Source organism: Notolabrus celidotus, chromosome 23 (genome assembly GCF_009762535.1).
Source record: "Notolabrus celidotus isolate fNotCel1 chromosome 23, fNotCel1.pri, whole genome shotgun sequence".
Classification (NCBI taxonomy): Eukaryota; Metazoa; Chordata; class Actinopteri; order Labriformes; family Labridae; genus Notolabrus; species Notolabrus celidotus.
This window is the reverse complement of record NC_048294.1, coordinates 24785196-24805693: the sequence shown is the minus strand read 5'-3', so window position 1 is coordinate 24805693 and position 20498 is coordinate 24785196. Positions and strand designations below refer to the sequence as shown.

Here is a 20498-nt window from a genome sequence, read left to right as displayed (position 1 = left end):
TTTAGCAGCTTGTAACAGTAGTCTTCTCTCAGCCCACCGTGAATGCGTCTCTCTCGGTGTTATGGTTTTAATAGTGACCCTGTAAACTGGAGACCTTCAGCTGAACGTGTCAGTGTTTGTGGAGTTTACACAGCTGTTGAAACACAGAGGGAGTTCCTGGGAATGCAAACTAGTTTAGTTTTTATTAAGATTTCAAAATATCCTCATCAGATATTTGATGATCGTCTAAAGACGTTTATGAGGGATGCATCCGGCTGAGAGTCTCCAGTTAACAGGGTCGCTGTTTAAACCAAAACACCGGCCGATCTCTGCCACGGCTTTTTGAGTTCAAAAGGATTTTAAAGCCATGTTGAAACGTCTTTGCTACTCGCGCTTATCTCCTCTCACGTGTTGATTCAGTGAATCCATCTGTGATGAAATATAACACCATCTAAAACAGCACCAGCTGAGTCTCTTCATGCTAACAGGCTAACTGTTGTGTTGCTCATAATGATACCTGCCTGTCCGTCTGCTTCTATGGTGTCATCTGTGATGAATGGCATTCCTCTTTGTTTTACTGCCCTCTACTGGTCTGGTGGTGTAGTGCATTTACTTTCTTTCTCTCCATACGTCACTGGCCTGATTTGCACAATCTACCCGGGACTTCAGCCCGCGGTCGAAATGCAGACAACAATGGGGGCACAGGAACCTCTTAGTTCAGGGTAAAGTAGTTCTGGGGGCTAAAAGACCCTGGAACTCTTGGTCGAAATGCACCTCTTGTATAGATGTAGTGATAGATGCTGTGTGTGTGTGTGTGTGTGTGTGTGTGTGTGTGTGTGTGTGTGTGTGTGTGTGTGTGTGTGTGTGTGTGTGCATTAGCCTTGAGAAGGCTCTGTACTTGCACCAGTAGTCTTGAATGGCCTTGTTTCCTGTAAGTCGGGTGTTTTGGATCACAGCGTTGTTACCAAACAGAGATATCGAGGCGGAGCTACTTTAAAGGTCAGCCTCCTCTAGTGTGTGTGTGTGTGCGTGTGTGCGTGTGTGTCTCCGCTCGGCCCCACACTGTGGCAGATGTGTAAAGTAGCGCATGGCCTGGTGTGTGGTCCAAGTCTTCATTTGGGATTAACACTCGGGAAATTACAGATTACCACACTCCACGTTTAACCTTCTGTGTCTGGTCGTCAAGCGATGTGCGGATGAGCTTTTATCTTCTGGTAGTTAAAGCGACTCAATCTCGCCTCCGAGGTCAGAACCTCTGATGAGAAGCTTTCAAACATGTTGCTGCACACTGTCAGCATGAAAGAGAGGATTACACAGCAGCATGTCTTGGACTAATTCAGAGACATAGAGGCCTGACTCTAATGAGCTGCAGTTCAACAGCATCCAGATGTTCACAGGATGGTCTGTTAGCCTATCAGAGAGAGGGAGTGCAATCATTGGTCGTAACGTTTGATGGTGCTGTCTTTAGAGGGAGTTATCACAAAACAAATCACACATGACTCATTGCACTGATTCTCATGATGCATCCTCTGAGTAATACACTGATTTAAGACTCTACAGCAGGAATCTGCTCATCTTGCACCTCAAGGTCAAATCACCCATCATGCACAGTGATACTCAGACTGTAGATACAACGCTATCAGGTGCACTGTGCTACTGAAGGGGGGGCTTGTGGTGACATTTTGAATGTTCTCTCTCACAGTTCATACTTACATTTACAAAATAGTTCACTATAAGCATCTATAACCTCCAAATACATCATCATAAGCTTTTCAGATGCTTAGAGCAGCTTCTCTGACCAATCAGCATGTAATGTGTTATCAAGCTTCAACAAAAATCTGAGTGAAAATAAACATCCACAACTTTGAAAAAACAGCTTATTTTACAGGTCAGAGCATTTCTCAGGACTGTGTGGGCGTGGCCTAACTCTTTGATTGACATGTCAAGAGAGAGTTCACAGCCTGTATGTTTGAGCCGTCTGACTCTGAATCTAAACACATGAAATTTCCAGAATCTGAAAATTATTCATTTACAATGTTCTCTGAGTGCTGAGTCACAAAATACTTCAGAATCAGGACTTCTATCATTTATTAGTTTTATCACTCCGTAGTCTCCGGGGCATCAGGACCATGGGACGCACCGAGCAGAGGAGGCTGAAGTGTAGTATGTGGACGCAGAGGAGCTCGGCTCCGGGTGTCAGACGGAGCTGTTTGTCTAAACTCTGAGCTGTTTGGTCCTGAGGAAAGTTAGAGAACCAATCCTGGGGAGAGTTAGAGAACCGGTCCTGAGGAAAGTTAGAGAACCAATCCTGGGGAGAGTTAGAGAACCGGTCCTGAGGAAAGTTAGTGAACCGGTCCTGGGGAAGTTAGTGGACCGGTCCTGAGGAAAGTTAGTGAACCGGTCCTGAGGAAAGTTAGTGAACCGGTCCTGGGGGAAGTTAGTGAACCGGTCATGAGGAAAGTTAGTGAACCGGTCCTGAGGAAAGTTAGTGAACCGGTCCTGGGGGAAGTTAGTGAACCGGTCATGAGGAAAGTTAGTGAACCGGTCCTGGGGGAAGTTAGTGAACCGGTCCTGGGGAAAGTTAGTGGACCGGTCCAGAGGAAAGTTAGTGAACCGGTCCTGGGGGAAGTTAGTGAACCGGTCCTGGGGAAAGTTAGTGAACCGGTCCTGGGGAAAGTTAGTGAACCGGTCCAGAGGAAAGTTAGTGAACCGGTCCTGGGGAAAGTTAGTAAAGGGTCATGGGGAAAGTTAGTGAACCGGTCCAGAGGAAAGTTAGTGAACCGGTCCTGAGGGAAATGAGCGGATTATATGCGGGACTACTTTAGCCACTTGGCCACGGCTCATCTCAACCGAGTCCCAAAGTGTCCCCAAATCACCTCAGTTATGAAAACAGAAGAATGACAACAAGCTGTCATCTTCAGCGGTGGATGTGCAGACAGGGACACACGAGCACAGCGGTGCAAAGAGCAGAGAGACAGCTATACAGACAGATTACAGGCAGTACGTGATTAGCAAACAAGCTAACAGCTAAGACAACACTGAGGGGAGCCGGCTGAGACGTCAGGAGACGGTCTGAGCAAGAGCGGAGTAGTTTTGTTGAACATGTGTGCAGGTGACTCAGTGTTTCATTTCTGATGGTTAGATATTTATTTCATCATAAATATCCAATTTAACCCCGCCTTCTTTATCCTAGTATTGGAACGGTATCAAAAACTTAACTGATAGCATTTCAAAAATGGATTAAAGTTCAGTTCTAATATTTTTTATATTTATAATAGTATGTAAATGTTGCTATAAATATCAGAGGTAGAATGTTTTTGTTGATTTTGGTTACCAGAGGCTTTAAGTGAATTGTTTTGCGTTGTTTTTCATATTTATGTCCTGTAACTTTGTTGGAGTGCAATACTTAATTCCTGTTGTAGCTTTCAGGCACGGTGTGGTTATCTTGGTGTTATATAATTGTTTTCTTGAGTGCTTAAAGGGAACTGTATTCATTTTATTTATGAATCACATGTATATATTCATATTTTATTACATACTGTACAGCATCTCTCTCTCTCTCTCTCTCTCTCTCTCTCTCTCTCTCTCTCTCTCTCTCTCCCTCTCTCTCCGTCTTACACTCCTGCTGTCAACCCAGGGCCAACTGCCAGTTGCCCCCGTACTTCTCGGCCCTCATCCATATTTGATGCTTCTCATTAAAACTTGATTGTGGAAACACTTCAGCATTCTGACGTTCCTTCTGATCCACTATTTAGTCTCCCTCAGCACTTCAGAGTGGAAGAGCCCCTCAGTCATGCGTGTGCAGCTTGGCGAAGGGAACTTAACACAAACACCGGGTTAAAAAAAGACACGCAGACTTATCTGTACGAGCGGAGGAGGAGGAGGAGGAAGAAAACACTGCGTCTGTTCAGTGAGACAAACAGTAGTCTGATGCCTGTGAGTGCGTTGAGTAAACGACGACAGTTGGTATTTGAGAGCAGGAGTAAACAGATGATGGGAGATGGTTCATTAAACCTTAAGTATGATGGTTAAGTTGTAACGGTTTGTTTTGGGGAGTTTTTGCCATTTTACATCCAGACATTGAGCTCTCCATGCACGGAGGAGAACAGTTAAGACGTTCAGATTCAAACAGTGATTCATGTAGCAGCTCTGTGTGATAAACACTGAGTTTAGACACAAGTCTGTGTACCTAATAAGTGCCAGTTTAACACGTGCAGGACTCTGTGGTCTAGTCTGCAAAGAGTACGGCTACAGCCTTTCAAAATAAAAGGGGCAAGTTAGCACACACATAAACAACGTGAAACGATAGAGCATTATTTGAATAAGTATGTGCCAAAACAGCTTGTTTACATGTGGCATAGAGATCAGGGTTTTGGTTTTGTTCAAAGTTCTGTACATTGTAGCTTTCCTTACGTTACGTAAATAAAGCTACATCACTGGATTAACTCATGCTGGGAGCACACTACAAGGTAATCCAGCTAACTTTGAGCCTGATATCCTCTTCCAATGAAAGTCATCAAAGGCCTGGTTTTCTGATGGTACTACAGATTATCTTGTCAGATTATCCCGTGTTGTTGAGGGATTTGACTTCACCCGATCTGCTTAGAAGACAATCAGGGCCCCACCAGTTTGAAATTGTACAAAATAACCGTGTTCAAAATTTACGATTGGATATCTTATAATACTAATTCTATTTGTAGAGAACTTTTCAAAAACTAAGTAACAAAGTGCTTCACATGGGCAGCAAAATAAAACAGGGAGTTCATCAAATCACACAAGTCAAGATAAAGAAATAAAACATATTTTAAGACATAAAGTTCCCCTAAAAGAACTCTAGAGGTAAACAATTATTTCAAAATGTATTTCTTAAGACGGTTAAAATGAAATAAAATAAAACAGGATTCTAAAAAAATCTGATAAAATCAGGAAAGGCTCTGTGATAAAAGTATGTCTTCAGAAGAGATTTAAAAGACAACACTGACTCAGCAGACCTGATCTCCTCAGGCAGATTATTCCAGAGTGTCGGACCCCTCACTGCGACCCCCTGTCCCCTTTCCTTTTCATTATTGTATTTGGAATGCACAATAAACCTCTGTCCGAGGCTCTCAATGCATTCGTCAGCTCATAAGGTCCTAAAAGGTCTGCTATATAGCTTGGAGTAAGTCCATATAGAGCTTTAAAAATAATCAGTCAAATCTTAAAATCAATTCTAAAACGTATACCTTGTGGGGGGAACTCTGAGGACAGCCGAGCACACACTCATGTGGAACTGATTGATAGCCAATCTGGAAGTAAGATGACTAAAGAAGGAAGTGCAACAAATTGGAGATTTGTGGAAACTATGCGAGTGTCCAAACAACCTGTCCTGTGAACTGACAAGGAGAGGGGTTGGACAGAAATCGCTACTGCAGTGGATGCAGAAGGATAGCTTAGCAGCTAGCAACATTTAGCTTGACAATCATCCCATTGTCAGCCCTGTTTGTTGTCTCCGAAGTTACATTTGACTGCAAGTTTCAAAGAGAGATTTTGTGAAGTTTCCAGTTCTGAGTGAATGAAATCTGTTAGTATGTGCTGTGCTGTGTTGGACATATTTTTGGACTCTACACACCATGAGTCATTTGTTGTCATGTACGGGGTCTTTCAAATTTTCAACATCTGCTGAGATTTTAGAAATCTGTTTGCGTGGTTAGTGTGACATAACTTTTCCAGATTATAATGTTGAGTATCTAATGAACTCACAAAAGGAGTGAGCAAGCAGGGACTGTCTGTTGTTTTACAGTGGTATTTTGTTTTCAAATGACACACACAAACCACCATATGAATAGACATTTATAAGAACCAGTTGAACACTGATGTGCTCAATGTAAAACACTTCTACTCCATTCATCAGAATGACTTAGTACTTAGTACTACGGACAGTACATACATAAGTGTGTTGTAAAATATTTTAGAATATTGTTTTTATACTCAAAGCACACAAATACACTGTAACAAATAGATTTAAATTCCCCCCCAAAAAAACAGTGTACACAGTGTACATCCCAACCAACACAAAGTTGCACATACAGTGGTCTACATACAGAACAACTGAAGAATTTACTGTATAAAGTTACAGTAAATAAAAAAATTAAAAACTATGCTGCATCCTCTCTTCTGTTTCAGTCTGGCCACAGCACCTCATCCACATCACAAGCAGTGTTTTCCCTGGCCAAGCAGCGGGGGAAATAAAGCTCTGATTTCTAATTGTAAAACTGTGACAGGTGTTTGCCCATGTGTTGAGTCAGTGTGCATAGTAGGGCAATTAACTTTAGATTTTGAATGACAGTGTGTTCCTTTTGAAAACAAGAGATTTTCTTCATGAAAATTGTGCCAAATGCAGAGAATTGTGTGTAGTGTTTTTAAAAAAGTGTGTTTTAGAACTGCAGTTTGAGTGTAAAGCAGGAATTGTGCTTGAAGTTTAGCAGAATTGGTTCAGGGGGTTGGTGCATGGGTTACATGTTGTAGTCATTGTGTCTCAAGTACCAGTATTTGTGTGTACACAATCAAGAAAAACTGGAACAGGGGAATCCAAGTCTCCTTGAAGGAAACTGACCTTCACTCCTGAAGGTTACCCCATGTGTACCTTTCTTTCTCTTTGTTGTTGGTCCCCTGACTAAAAAGTAACATCACAATAAGGTAGGGGGCAGCATATATGTCCAGTGACACTAGAGAGGAATGGATGGTATCATATTTTAAACCATTGTGTTGATGTGGGTCACTGTCATTGGGAGCACCAATGGGCTCCATTGGACAATGTGGTGCAGTTAGTTTTCATATTTCTGGGTACGAACCTCCAGAAACTTTCTGTAGCAATACTTTAGCTAAACAGCAAAATGACATTTAGCTAAGTACAGAGTCACAGTTTCTGCCACCAACACTGAGACCTTTTCTAGTTTCCTAGAATTTGTAGGTTTGCGTGACTTCACTTCCTTCTAAAAAAGGAGGCTGACGTGTTTAACATGTTTGTCCCATTGGAAAGCATTAGGCAGATGCTACAGATGACTACAGGGCAGCTGTGGCTCAGTGGCAGAGTTGGTCTTCTATCACTCAAGGTTGGCGTCTGATCCCAGGTCCTGCAGTCCACATACTAAAGCGTCCTTGGGAGAAACACTTAACCCCAAATTGCTCCCAGAGGCTGTTCCATGTGTGTGAATGGGATAAGTTAATACTGATGGGTGCTTACATAGCAGCCTCTGCCATCAGTGTATGAATGTGGTGTGTGTATGACTTCAGATCATTTACCATTTACCATACCTACACACACACACACATGCATATACAAACAGAATGAACATCTTGCGTGCCTCACTTGTCTGTGAAAGATGCTATTTTCTAGCACTCACTGCGGTCCCATCAATCCTGCTGAAGGCCACAGTCACACACAAACACACATGGGCGCACACCCACTTCCCTGTTTGACTAAACAAGAGGCAGGTCTTGATATTTACACAGTGAAATAGTCAAAGTGCATGCTAATAGGCAGCTGCGTGCATTAATATGTGCACTGTGAAATGTTTGTGTGTGTGTTCCTCGGTGCTAACTTGTGTTTAACCCTGTGTTTGCTCTGCAGAGCCCCAGCTGAAGGGCATTGTCACACGGCTTTACTGCAGACACGGCTTCTACCTCCAGATGCTGCCGGATGGCACCATGGAAGGCACAAAGGACGAAAGCAGCTCCTTTTGTAAGTGAACATGCAAACACACGAAGACGTTTCAGGCTTGTTTATTTCATAGTTCCTGCAGCTGCCTGTGAAAGGACATTTTAAAGACTTTCTTATAAGACGGTCTTTTATACGAACAAGACGACCGCTCTAAAACACTGCCTGGCTTTCTGGTTTGTTTCACACTTGGATCAATCAGGCTGAAAATGTATTCACACTTGGCGAGGTGTGTTGGGTGGCCGCCAGCTAAATGGGATTTGTTCATGTTACATAATACATCACAACAGGTCCCTGGCAAGGAAATGAGTTCTTCTCACGGATGTTTTTAATTGTTTTTCTCACAATCAACTTGACCTTTAAGTTCCAGGCCTCGTGTACCTTTGAGCAAGTCAAACGTGTGAGTGTGAAGAACGCGCTGTAGGTGTGAGTGTGGTTCAACAAAGGCTGTGTGCTCTGGATGATGTTCCCAACATCCCCTCTTATCCCAGGTACTAACATAGGTAGTGGATTCTGATTCCATAAAAAATGAATGGGACACTTCATAATCTAAATGACTATAAAGATTATTCAAATCTGTTCAATCCAGAGTGTAATGGCGCCTCTTGCTCCTTTCTCTAATCTCCACCTTCCTTGATAAAAAGTCAATCAGCTACACTTTTGTTGAAAATGAAAGATGCATTGGAGCAACCTGAGTGCTAAAGGATCTGATTTTGAATGGTTGGCCTGTCTGTCTGCCTGTAAGCACAAATCTGCAACACTACTGAACTAATAAACCTTACATTGTATGCAAGTATTTATCCATGTACGCTCAACGTGATTAAGTTGATGCACTTGGTCGAAATGCACCTATAGTGACTGTTTTGTTCAACCCATGACTGCAGATTAACATGACACTAATCTACCTGTCTATTGCACATGTGCAGCCCTCTAACAAAGATGAGTAGGAAGCCAGATGGTGTGAGTCCATCATCAGCTTTGAGGTTTAAAAATAAAGGATGTTTAATTGTGTCTGTTTGCGCTCCACAAGGGCAGAGGTAAGACGGGGAATCGTATACTCATTTAAGTCTTTTCATAGGCTTATAACACAAGTTGTTTCTAGTTATAAGATAAGACAAGATAAGATATAACTTTATTGATCCCCCGGGGGGGGAAATTCAGTTGTTACAGCAACCCAGACATAAGTACAATCAAGAAAGAAGTTTCAATAAGTACAAAAAAGTACAATAAGTACAATAAGTACAAAATAAGATAAAAAATAAATAAATAAATAAGTACAAAATTAAAAAATTAAAAAAAAACAAAAAAAACAAAAACAAAATAACATAAAAACAAATCAAAAAATAAAATAAAAATAAGTAAAATAAAATAGATAAATAAAGCTAGAATACAATTTAGATATATACAATGTTACAAATGGAATTTAAATTAAATAGAAGTAATTACAGGCAGTATTAAAAAAAAAAAAGTTTCAGTAGTGACAGGTTGACATGGTGTGATTATGGTTGGTAATGACAAATTAAGCAATAAATAGAAGAATATTTGTATGTAATATGACCATGGGTTGTACTTAGAATAGTAATGTAATATAACAAAATATAATATAGCAAGATAATTATATAATACAGTATATTATGCATTATAATGCCAGCAGCAGTCAAGAGAGAGTTCAGGATGGGATGATGGAGTGTGACAGACAGAGCAGGGTTGTTATGGATCTGTTCATGGGGGGGTGTCAGTGGTCAGCATGGTGCAGTCTGTGGCCTCCATTACTGTTCAACAGTCTGATGGCAGTGGGCACAAAGGAGTCTTGCACCGTGGTGGAATGATGCGCTGGCTGAACGAGCTCCCCATTAGCCACAGCTCATCATGGTGAAGGTGAGAGGGGTTGTCGTTGTAGAGGGGTTGTCGAGGGGTTGTTTGGGGTTTATATATATTATATATATTTGAAAGTATAAATAAATCCTGGTGCTGTTCTGGAGCAGCTCGGCCCAGGAGGTCAGGTTGTAGTAGGTGAGGATGCTGCTTTTGAGCGTGACCCTTAATGAAGTCATGTTTCCTTTGATAGAAGGTGTATGTCGAACAGGATACCATCACAGCTGGTTGTCTGTCAGCATTTGAAAGATACAGTATATATAAGACAAGTTGATAGTCCGCTGAGGTAGTGATGTGTCATGATCAAAAGCTGTGGCTCTGAGAGACGATGCTTTACAGTGAATCAGAAGAGCTGGCTCGCATCGAGAGAGAGTCGGCTCCCAGTTTTTTCCTTTCGCTGCTTAGCTCTCACAGTGCTCAGCCATAGCTCTGCTCACAGCAGAACTTTGATTGGTCAGCATGGCGGCCATGCGGCCAATCACATGTGAGGATATAGGATCATACCATTATGTTGCTTGAGTTTGGTTCTGGTTCTGTTCTGTGGATATGTTTGCGTTTTTTTGTTAATCTGTGCAATAAAAAAGTTTGATTAAAGTACTAAACAAAAGTAAGAATGGTTTTGTAACAGAACAAATTCACAAAAGTAGGTAGTTATAAGGCTTCTCATAAAAACACTGAATGTAAAAGGGGTTTCAACACACAAACCATTAGTTTTTGCAAAGTTAAGGTAAAATAAACGGCTACAAAAGATCCTAAATTAAGGGCCGTTCAGGAGTCGAAAGAGCCGGCTCTTCTTTGGGAGCTGAGTCAAAAGTGCCACCTCTCTGAAAAGAGCCAAACTTCCCATCACTACGCTGAGGTTGTAAGAACACTTGTCCCCTCCACACGAATGTGTGTGACAGACAACTATTTTATCAATCCCATAACATTTTTGCAAGCTTCCTGTGCTCCTTAGAAAGTCATAAGTTGCCATTCATTTACTGTTGGTGCTTAATTTGAAGATGGTGTGTTTAGGCTATACTGTGAGTGTAGAAGCATTTATTAAACAGTTTTTGGGTCTTTTTGACTTGATTTGATAGGATAGCTTGAGAGAGACAGGGGACTTTGATGGGGAATGAAATGCTCCAAATCATGTCAGGACTGGGAATCGTTCTTACAACAAATGCAAGAAGGACTGCTGATTCCTCTGCCTATACATGGGGTGCATGCACTGTCAACTGAGCTAAACCATCCCCCTGTGGAGCTGCATTTTAAGATGTTTGACCGCAAATGTCAGGGTCACTAATAGTTAGGCCACCATCTGGATCCAGATAGTGTCCTATGGGAACCTGGAACAATTATTGAAGGTACAAGTCTATCGATAATAACCAGTGCATCTTTTTTGCCTTTATGATAGTGATTGAAGTGGCCCAGGAAACTTGTTACCATTTTGCTCTTGTATCACCTGAGGTTCCCTGCGAACTGCCGCCTTGCATGTTAGCCCCATAGATTGTATAAATAATGGATGTAGTATCCGTGACGTCACCCATCTGTTTCTGAAGCGCTGTTTTGAGGCCAATCGGCGGCGGCAGCCATATTGGAAATGCTGAACTCAACCAAACTGCTGTCGAGCGAGTGTGAGGTAAAGAGGTGGGCTTTGAGCCTCCTCGCTAACATGTACAGTGTTCCCACCTGTCAATCAAGTCAGCTGTGCCTCTCATAATGGAAAACTAGTAATCTAAATATATTTTAAGTTGCCGCATCACAAAAAAAATCACCCCCTGTACAGTGTGTGCTGAGAAATGAGCTATACAGACTACACTTGTTTTTTGAACCAGGCTGTAAACATGTTTATTTCTGCTGTTAAGATGGTCTTTCTTGAATTTGTGTGGTTTCCTGTACTTCCAGAGCCAGCCTCAAGCGGATCCTAAAGTGCGTATGCATTGGCCTCAAAATTTTAGACCGGAGGTTGCCGCTTGGTTTGCCTTTGCCTTTATGCTTTAGGCTGTTAATGTCATTATTCAACTTTTGTACCATGAAGATCAGTATGTTTACATGAAGCATTCAGTAGAGCTACTGATAATCACACAGATGCTTAGGAAGCAGGAGCTGGGGAATAGGTGGGTCGCAAAGCGGTTTGCAGAGGATGCAGGAAGTGAAGGCAGGCTGAAGCAGTTTAAGACGAAAGACCATGTTGACATTAGCCAATCAGATGCATAGAAGCTAATCAGCTGAGCTGTCAGCTGATATTAAGTAAAGCTGATGTACTCGGGCTGAGCTTGTTGCCTGCCTGAACTAATGCTATGCCTATTCCATCTGGAGTGTCCAAAGGATCAACAAATTAACTTTTCCATCCCCACAGTTTTGCAAGCGTTGCTAAACCTTAAAACTGCAACATTGTGCAAGAAATGTTATCTGCTACCGAAGTCATGACTTCAATATATTGTCCTTTACATATGACATTCCAACACCACAGTTTGATGGTTGCACTCCATGCGTTCAGCTTGCTGGAACTTAAAACCACATTAATGGCAGCAGAGAATCCTGTGAAGATCTGAGTCCAGACTTGAAGCTCATTAGAAATAAAACCTGCTGTCGAGTCCCTGGACTCCCTTCAGCCCCCCCAACATGATCAATACTGTATCTTGGAAAATCCCTGATGTGGCAACACAGCATTTTTTTCTGTCAAAACACGGCCTGGGATGGAAGACATGACGCAAGCACAATTTTTGGATTTACACAGACTTTCTGTGGCTGGTCCCTTTGTAATGTTTCAATTCCAGCGATTCAGTGAGATGTCAGAATAGTTGTGGCAGGAGTAGTGTTAGTGGGTTTGACATTGGCATTTGTCCCAGAAGGAACATTTAACAGCATGCTTTTTCAACTTAGACACTGGCAGGATTGTGTTTATAGGTTAGACACTCACAGTCGGGTGTGACAGGAGGAGTTAAACATTCAAGACGACATTTAGAACGACAGAACTCTGAGAAACAATAATCAGGATTTGAGGAAACTTGTGATAGTCGTCCAACAGCTGTGCGGTTAAATCAGGACCCATAATGCTGCCAAAGACACTGATCAGACCTGCTGCCTCTTATGGACAAATTCCACCAGATCCGTGTCCGGTCAATGTTTTAACTTCCACTGGATCCACTCGTTGCGTTCCGGCTGCATCTCTGATCCAGCAGGTTGGAGTCCTCCGGATCAGATACACAAGACTTCTATTTCTGCCGGATGCCGGAGCACGACGCATCAATCTCAACAGAGCAGATGGAGCGGGACAGGAAGTCAGGTTTCACCAAAACAAAATGAAAACATCCGGTTAATTTTCAGAATCAAACACTCTGTGTTATCACCAGATCGTATTTCACTTAACTACAACAACAAACCAAAGTCATGATGAGCGGAGCCAGGCCTGGAGTCAACAGGTCAGAGGTTTTCAGAGGACCAGAAAGACAACATGGATGAGGAGAGGAGGAGGAGAATCCTTGATTCAGTGATTACCGTGGGAAAACCTCGGTCACATGACTCCATCTGTCCTGAGGTCCTGCTCTGTGCTCCATTCTTAAATGCAACCGGTGGGTGTTGACAGACGAGAGAGCAGGGAGCCGGACCACAGGGGATCAAAGACGGACCTGACATGGACCTGGTGGCAGTCCGACGTTAGGCTTTTAAATGGCTCTTTGTTTTGGAACACTTCTGATTTTGTAATTGAGGCAATTTAACAATTTTCTGACCCGTGATGGTTATAACTTACACCATTCAATGTAATAACACTAAAGCTCATAACTTAAAGAATACCTTTTGAATGGTTTACTGATACTGAAATATAATGAGTTTGCTTGATGACCAGCTCAGTATTCATCTGCAGTGACAAGAAATGACTCAATTGAGGACTAATCTTATCACCATCAGTGTCACTAATCAGAGGAAAAAGAAGAGGAGCATGTTTGTTGTTAACCTCAGCGCAGGTTTGATTACCACAAAAAAAACTGGCCTCCTCCCAGGGATCCAGACCTCGGGGGGCTAACAGACCTAAGTTTACTGCGGACTAGAGAGCACGGAGCTGGATTGGAGACGGACCAGACACGGATCTGGTGGAAGTCCCGTGTTATATAACAGCACACCTACACAGAGGCAAACACTGCTACACTCTGAACTTTAAACTCTCATATCCAAGCTGAAATATTCATCACACAATACCTCGGGAACATCTGAAAGCAACAGGGCCCTCTTCCAAGCCAATGTAAAGACTGTTATGTAACAGGGATCCCAGCGGGTCAGATTACCATCAGTCAGACGAGGTCACCCCGCATTGTGTTTGCAAAAGTCTGACTCACGACTACCATAATTCCATCAATCCTAAGGATCCAGTTTAATGCTGTCCTGGGCTCTTTGCGGTCTTGGGGGACAGTGTAGAAAGGGTGACAGGTAAGTCCTGTTACACTCATAAATTGTGTGCTTTTCATGCAAGTTGATTATGTATGCATTCATGCAGGAGTCGTTAGAGTGATTGACATTATTGTAAGTGAGTATCAATCAGCAGCACAATCATCTACCTGGCTGCACAGTGTATTGAATGGGCAGAAATAGCTGTGTGAGCATGTACTGTAACGCACTGACTGTCAGTCTTAACTGCAGTAGTTTCCCTGGAGCGGAGACTTTTCCTGTATGGGGGGGCTTTTTACAGACGATGGAGAGCACGCAAGAGTCCGGAGCTTCACCTACCACCTTGGCATGAATAGATTAATCTGCTTAGGGATCATGGGGCATATTAACCCCCCTGTAGTTACACTACTCTTCAATGCATCCTGGTCCCAGTGGTGGGTGCAGATTTGATTAAGCACAATTAGATTCAGGAATATGCACCTTGTAAGCAAAATTATCTGTAGGTCTTTTAATTAGATTCCCCAAGAAGGCCCTTCTCCAAGACCGGGTCCCCAGATAAGGTGATAAAACAGGCCACCAAGCCATTTAAAGTGATATTATGCTTCAGTAGTGCTTTTATGGTATTCTCATATAAAGTAATGATTAACCACATTACTGTAAACCAATTACCATGCAGTAAACTTAGGTCTGTTAGCCCCCCGAGGTCTGGATCCCTGGGAGGAGGCCAGTTTTTTTTGTGGTAATCAAACCTGCGCTGAGGTTAACAACAAACATGCTCCTCTTCTTTTTCCTCTGATTAGTGACACTGATGGTGATAAGGTTAGTCCTCAATTGAGTCATTTCTTGTCACTGCAGATTAATACTGAGCTGGTCATCAAGCAAACTCATTATATTTCAGTATCAGTAAACCATTCAAAAGGTATTCTTTAAGTTATGAGCTTTAGTGTTATTACATTGAATGGTGTAAGTTATAACCATCACGGGTCAGAAAATTGTTAAATTGCCTCAATTACAAAATCAGAAGTGTTCCAAAACAAAGAGCCATTTAAAAGCCTAACGTCGGACTGCCACCAGATCCATGTCAGGTCCGTCTTTGATCCCCTGTGGTCCGGCTCCCTGCTCTCTCGTCCGTCAACACCAACCGGTTGCATTTAAGAATGGAGCACAGAGCAGGACCTCTGGACAGCTGGAGTCATGTGACCGAGGTTTTCCCTGCGGTAATCACTGAATCAAGGATTCTCCTCCTCCTCTCCTCGTCCATGTTGTCTTTCTGGTCCTCTGAAAACCTCTGACCTGTTGACTCCAGGCCTGGCTCCGCTCATCATGACGGTTTGTTGTTGTAGTTAAGTGAAATACGATCTGGTGATAACACAGAGTGTTTGGTTCTGCAACAGAGTGGATCCAGTGGAAGTTAACACATTGACTAGAATAGAAACCTATCAGATTCGGTGCTGTGAGGGATCAGAGACGGACCAGACACGGATCTGATGGAATTTAGCCATAAGGTTTTCTGTAGGGTCTGCCAGACACTGGCACAACTTTCCGATCTTAACCAGTGAAACCACACAGATAGGAACATTTTTTAACATTACAATCCTCTGAACACACGATTCCATGAGACCACTAGACCACACTTAACAATTGTGGTCATGATTTCACAGAGGCAATTCCAAGGACAAGAGATCTCACAGAAACTCTGGTGATCAAACGTGACTCCAAAAGACAAACAAACATGGAGGACAATCAGCGCCATCAACTGGCTGTCCGGGTCTTCTTGTACAGTGTTCCACTTGGTTCGGGGCACAGCTGTGTTTAAGTTTGCTTCCATGTTTGTGAGCTGTAAAAGTTAGCAAGAAATATTAAAATATGTGTCGGTAACTTCTATACATTATACCATGCAAATGTAGCTTCTTTCTGCTCATGGCATGCCACGGTGCCCTACAACATAAATAGATCTGATGTTTCAGATTTCATTTCTGATGTTTCCGAGTCATTTAAAGGTGACATATCATGCAAAATTGACTTTTTAATGGTTCTCTACCTGAAATATGTTTCCCTGGCATGTCTACAAACCCCCCGAGAATGAAAAAAATCCATTCTGCCCCTGTTCTGATTTCTCCACCTTTCTGTAAATGTGTCTAAAACGAGCCGTTTCAGACTTCAGTGTTTTTGTTACGTAACAACAATATCCGGTCTGTCACGGAGTCAGAGCTCGGAGCTTGTTCAGCTCATAGACTGTATAAAATAATACTCAACCCCTCCTCTGTTTTTCATTCCCTGCACACATGTGTGCTAACAAGGAGCTTAGGAGGGAGGCATGCTAGTTGTAGGCTGTCTTAATAAACACAAAGGTCGGTTTTACTCCCCACGTCTGCAGATTTGAAGATCTAGTGGATGATTTTTATTTATCATGGATAAGTGCTAGCGCTAGTTAGCATAGCCACATATCGTAGCTGCAGCTGTGTACCAAGACACACGTCTACATACTGACAAATAAAACAACAAGAAACACAGAATCTGTGACCAATCCTTCAGAAAGGTCCTGCTGCCTTTCTGGCAGAGGTCGGTTTTACTCCCCACGTCTGCAGATTTGAAGATCTAGTGGATGATTTTTATTTGTCATGGATAAGTGCTAGCTCTAATTAGCATAGCCACATAGCTACATGTTCATAGCTGTAGCTGTGTACCAAGACACACGTCGACATACTGACAAATAAAACAACAAGAAACACTAAATCTGTGTCCAATCCTTCAGAAAGGTCCTGCTGCAGGCGTCTCTCCGTCAGGAGCAGATTCTGGATCAGATTCAGAGGGTTGAAGTAACGTGATCTCTGAGCAGCCGTGTATATTCAGCCAACATGTAAACATTAGATCAACGTGCTGGAGAGCCGAGGCCACACCCACTTCCTGAGGGGGCGTGGTCAGAGAGAAAACAGAGTGTTCTGAGGAGGACTGAAGAAGAGGGATTTTCAGGCAGACCAAAATCTGATTTCAAAGTGTTTTTTTGAGCATAAACTTTAAAGACATGTTTTGGGGACCTCTTAGACCAATATATATTGATGAAAAAAGCGTGATATGTCACCTTTAAATCTTGTGCTCTCATAATCAAACTTAACAAAGTGTAAGTATTTAGTCTTATGCCTTGTCAATGTCTGTCTTGCCTCTCGGTCCAACTTATATGATGTAACAAGTCTGTCCCATCTCTGAGGGGCTTTCACACTAAAAGCATAAATTTGACATCTTGCAGACCAGTGCCATTACGTCTAATAGAGAGCACTCTGTGGTGTCTGAGTGCACCCCGGCACTCAGACATTATGTCAGTGAAATCTGTCAGGTTCAGTTGATAGGGCAAGCAGGCCTTGACATGTATTTTTTAGATTCAGATAACCTGTAGTCGTCATCACCTTGAGTCCCCTTTGTCTTTTCGTAAAGTTTGTCTCACTGTGCGTGCAGAACTGTAATTATGCACCCCGCTGTGGCGTACGCCACGAAGACCGAAAAAAGGCCAAATCAGCAACAAATGGGATAAATAATTAAGGAACCACAGAGTGATTCATATCTGAGGCCCTTGCTCTGCTGAGTTCTTGGCAAACTCCGGTACTGATCCACTGGGTGTCTTTGGAGTTGTTCACTCAAACAAGTACTGGCATGAAAACACGCTTTAGAAGAAACGGAGCACCATGCCAGCTTCATGGCACTTTTCTAAACAGTCACGTAATTATAATGAATGGATTCCTGCACATGGCACCAAAAGCCCCTTTCATCCATCAGCACAACTTTCAACCAATGTTTGTTAACTGGGAAAGTATTATGCGCCTCTAACATGAAACCTGGGGTACTCGTAGGACCATGTGTTGACCAAAACCTCAAACCATCTTTTTCTTCCTCAAAACAAGAACTTGAGTTCTAGACTGCGGCTGCTTGTTAGCCCTTCAGGATGTCTCAGACTGCTTCTGTTAGCCCCACATTAATAACTTCTGAATCAGGGTATCATATTAGATGTGTTCTAACTGAATGATATGAGAGGAAATCAACATGAAAAGCTCTTTTTGCACTTTGGAGAATGGTGCGGCTGTCTGCTTCATTTATCAAAACAAGGAAGTCTCTACCATGCAGCGCTCCAAAGACATTAAAGGAATATTTCAGTTTTTTTGAAGTGGGGTCGTATGAGTTAGATTACACTATTGCTCCTGCTAGCCACAATGAGTGCTGATGAGCTCTTCCCCTTTAAGGAGAAAATTCCTAGAGGACCGGCAGGCAAGCTAGGCTGCAATTCTCTGCGGACGGGGCCTCCTATTTCATGTAATTTCGCTAAAGTAAAGAAAATATGGTCCAAATGCATGCACAAGTAGACAAAATTGCAGCTCTTGACTTTGCCGTCAGAAACCCCCTTTGTTTTGGCACTATTTTCAGACGCACCTCGCAGACTGGTGTTCTTCCGCTGCATGAGCATGGATACACGTCAATCAGCTGTTTGGATCAACAAGCACGTAGCAGGATCAAGTAGCGGTATCGGTCTTTAGAGTGAATTAAACTCACTTTTCTGCAAATTTAAAAGATGGTATGTACCTGTCTTTATCCCGGCTGTTCAAACAAACAAACCTCCTGTAAGGCAGGGAACTCTGGATGATGAGTGATGCAGACTGGAGCCGTATGTGAGCCGCTGGTATCCTCTGATTCAGAAAGGACCTGAAGTATTGTTGTCACTAAGTCCCTCTCCTGACAGCAGAAGCTCTCTGGGTTCGTTGGCATGGGTTCACAGTTTACACACAGGCACCACCAGGTAACGTGGGATCTCTCCTGCTCACTCGTTAGCACAGAACTTTCTCCCCTCTCTTCTTTGGTACGTTGGGTCTGCATCTGGAGTTCTTCCTCTGTGAACTCTGGTTCATAGAGGGATCCTCTTGTGTCCACAGTAAACGGCATGTCATTGTCGCTGTCAGAATCTCTCCTTCTTGCAGTCTTGTAGTTTTTGATCCTAAAAGTGCAGACAGATCCAAACAGCTGATCTGTGTGTATCCGTGCTCATGCAGCGGAAGAAAAGCGGTCTGCGAGGTGCATCCAAAAATAGTGCCAAATCAAAGGGGGTCTGACCGCAAACTGAATACCTCCAATTTTTTCTACTGGTGCATGCATTTGCACCGTGATGAGTGCCTGGACCATATTTTCTCAACTTTAGCGAAATTACGCGAAATAGGCGACCCTGTCCACAGAGAAAATAGCCTGACTTACCTACCGGTCCTCTGAAAATGTTCTAATTAATGGGGAAGAGCTTATCGGCACTCATTGTGGCTAGCAGGAGCAATTGTGCAATGTAACTCATACGACCCCACTTCAAAAAAACTGAAATATCCCTTTAATACATTGACAGAGATCAATAACAAGAATTCTGAGTAAGTAGTGGTCAGTGTTGACATACAGGACAACATAGGAGGGAAATCGATTGATCAAAAAGTGATAGTGAGGTCAAAAGGTGCAGTGATTGGCCAAAACTGTAAGGTTGCACAGGACACAAGGACTTGATCAAGCCATCTTACTCTGTGGGATCACATTATCTGACAATGAAACTGCCTTATCACGCAAAGAAGAAGTGGTTTGGGCTGAGGTAATACGTTAATGCTAGCACTGATGTTATATTTCACATGCGACACAAGCAGACACTTATGAGTCCTTAATCCACACTGGCAAATAACAATGCTTTGTGATGGGCTGTTTGAGCGTCTCCAGTCTCTGTTATTTTCTCCTCTGATGTTGCCATTATTTGAGGGTCTGTTTAAATAAGTTTCGTCCAGGTTTAGGTTTGAATATGTGCAGGACTGAAATCCCAGTCTTCCATGGGAATGTTCTCTGTAGTTTGTCCCATGTACCACCAAGACTGTCACGCCAAGTAGACCTGTCAAATCTTCATACGACACTCTCAGAACTGAGAACTTGTTGAATGAGATGCGAAGACCTCCAAAAAGGTCCAGTTGCCTTTTTCATAAAAACTTGTTCGGGTGTGTATGAACCAAGCAGAAAAGCCCAAACACTTTCAGGTTGAGTCTTGTCACCACCATGCACTACAGTCATGCTGACTGACATGAAAAAGGATTAAGTAATAACACGAAAAAAGGGGAATTCATAGCTTCTGCATTGGCTTCAATGCTCGGGGATGGAGTTTGCTGCTTGGTTGTAGCAGACACCAGTTATCCTTTGATTGAAATACATTTTATCACATCTATGCTGATAAACATAGAGAAAAGGAACATTTCTGTCCATTTAAATACATATATAACAGAAGACTTCACAACTATTTCACTGACTGCTTCCAGACTGGGATGACAGCCCTTATGTTCACAAACTAGACATTTTCCCAAGTACATGGACCTTTTAAGGTCCTGACTCAGGATCCTCACCTCACCTCTCTTTCTCATTGACCGTTCTGCAACCCTTTCCCGTATAACTATGGCTTCTCCTTACTCTCCCTCACACCTGTGACCCGCCGTGACCTGCTGTTAAAACACTGAGCAAATGACCTCCAGGGAGCAGGAGGGATCATGGTCACACCAGGAGACTGGACACCTCTCTGACTCCCTCTTGG

The 20498-nt window shown here is 42.8% G+C and overlaps 1 protein-coding gene across 1 annotated transcript in view; it reads left to right on the top strand.

The window, feature by feature from the left end:
• fgf11a (fibroblast growth factor 11a) overlaps nucleotides 1-20498 on the top strand; it is a 167200-nt gene that overhangs the window by 83146 nt on the left and 63556 nt on the right. Inside the window, exon 2 of the mRNA XM_034676740.1 lies at nucleotides 7589-7699. Coding sequence (XP_034532631.1) covers nucleotides 7589-7699 — 111 coding nt within the window. The remainder of the gene's footprint in view (nucleotides 1-7588; nucleotides 7700-20498) is intronic.